Source organism: Myotis davidii, unplaced genomic scaffold (assembly GCF_000327345.1).
Source record: "Myotis davidii unplaced genomic scaffold, ASM32734v1 scaffold698, whole genome shotgun sequence".
Lineage (NCBI taxonomy): Eukaryota > Metazoa > Chordata > Mammalia > Chiroptera > Vespertilionidae > Myotis > Myotis davidii.
In genome coordinates, this window is record NW_006290032.1 from 2,381,918 (window position 1) to 2,383,381 (window position 1,464).

At 56.4% G+C, this 1,464-nt stretch overlaps 1 protein-coding gene across 1 annotated transcript in view; it reads left to right on the forward strand.

Moving 5' to 3' along the window:
• SYNPO2 (synaptopodin 2) overlaps positions 1-1,458 on the forward strand; it is a 39,714-nt gene extending 38,256 nt beyond the window's left edge. Inside the window, exons 7-8 of the mRNA XM_015563377.1 lie at positions 9-1,175; positions 1,394-1,458. Of these exons, the coding sequence (XP_015418863.1) occupies positions 9-146 (138 nt within the window). The 3' untranslated portion in view covers positions 147-1,175; positions 1,394-1,458. The remainder of the gene's footprint in view (positions 1-8; positions 1,176-1,393) is intronic.
• The last annotated feature ends 6 nt before the right edge of the window (positions 1,459-1,464 follow it).

A 1,464-nucleotide genomic window follows, 5' to 3' on the forward strand; every position in this document is an offset into this window, starting at 1 on the left:
CCTCCCAGTGGCTGCATGCCTCTTACAGGCAGCCTTCCAGGAATGATTCTTGGATGACATCCCTGGAGACCCGGTCCGAGTACTGCCTGTCGGCAGCCGAGGGCAACTACAACCCCCGCCCCCGGGGGTGGAGACGCCCCACATGAGGCAGAAGATGGGTCGTGGGCCCCGTCACGGTCTCTTTCAGCGATGTCCCTTGGCAGGGCCTCTGACGGATGCGGTAGCTTTAGATTCACTTTGGTCTTAGCGTGTTCTCGAAGTCACCTGAGGGTGTGTGTATGTGTGTGTGCGTGCACGCGTGAGCATGGATCAGGCCCGTGTCTGCTGACGCACAGAACCTCTTTGAAGAGAAAAATCCATTCCCAGTGTGGATATGCTGGCTGGCATCTAACCCATCACTGTAATCCCACATCTGCCTCGGGGAGCGGGGAGTCTCGCACCCGAAGCCCCTTGGGTACCACGGAGGAAGCGCTTTCCTCTGTGCGGCCCTGTCCAGGCAGGAGCGCGTGAGACACAGCGCCCACGGCCGCGAGCAGCAACGCCGGAGACTGTAACGGTGGAAGCTCTCAGCAGAGCCGGGCAGCGAGGGCTACATTCACCACGAGCCCCTGGGTGTTATTTGAAGCCTTTCGCAGAAACATTTCAAAAAATCGAATAAAATTCAGGTGACTTTGTAGAGCGGCCACATCGGCATTCTCAGAAAGAAAGAGCTGCCTGAGAGGAAGGCAGTTAGTTATACGTTGCAGAAGGACGTTTGAGGTGAACGGTGTCACGTGTGGGGAATAGAAAGGCCTAGGTATGGGGACCGGGGGTGCCTTTAATCCAGCTACAGCCAGCGGCCTGAGACCGGGCGCACCGGGGTTCAGGCGCCCCCGCTGGTCAGGTGGTCTAGTCTCATCTCCTCACCAGCTCTGACACGAGAAGCTTCTCTCATTGGTAGAATGAACTCTGATGTGTTCATTATGCATGTTTGCTGCTCATCACGTGCACATGGGCTGAGCCCCAGAAGAGATTGAGGTCCTCGGTGGTACTGCCCGTCTTACGAAGGTCTGAGGAATTGTTGGGTGGCAGGTTCTGGGCTCCGCGTTACGTGGAGTGAGGTCGACATGAATGAGCAAACTGCTGGTGGATTTAAGGAAGTGGCGGAGGGATGTGTCTGGCGTTATGCAACCGAGGTGGTGTCATTATCCATGTGCTCATCACGTGCACATGGGCTGAGCCCCAGAGAGAATGAGGTCCTCGGTGGTACTGCCCGTCTTACAAAGGTCCGAGGAATTGTTGGGTGGCAGGTTCTGGGCTCCGCGTTACGTGGAGTGAGGTCGACATGAATGAGCAAACTGCTGGTGGATTTAAGGAAGTGGCGGAGGGATGTGTCTGGCGTTATGCAACCGAGGTGGTGACCATCCCTTTAGTTATAGGAAACCGTGTTTCTTTACGAAGCTGTCTCTAGGCTGTCCCCAGGAG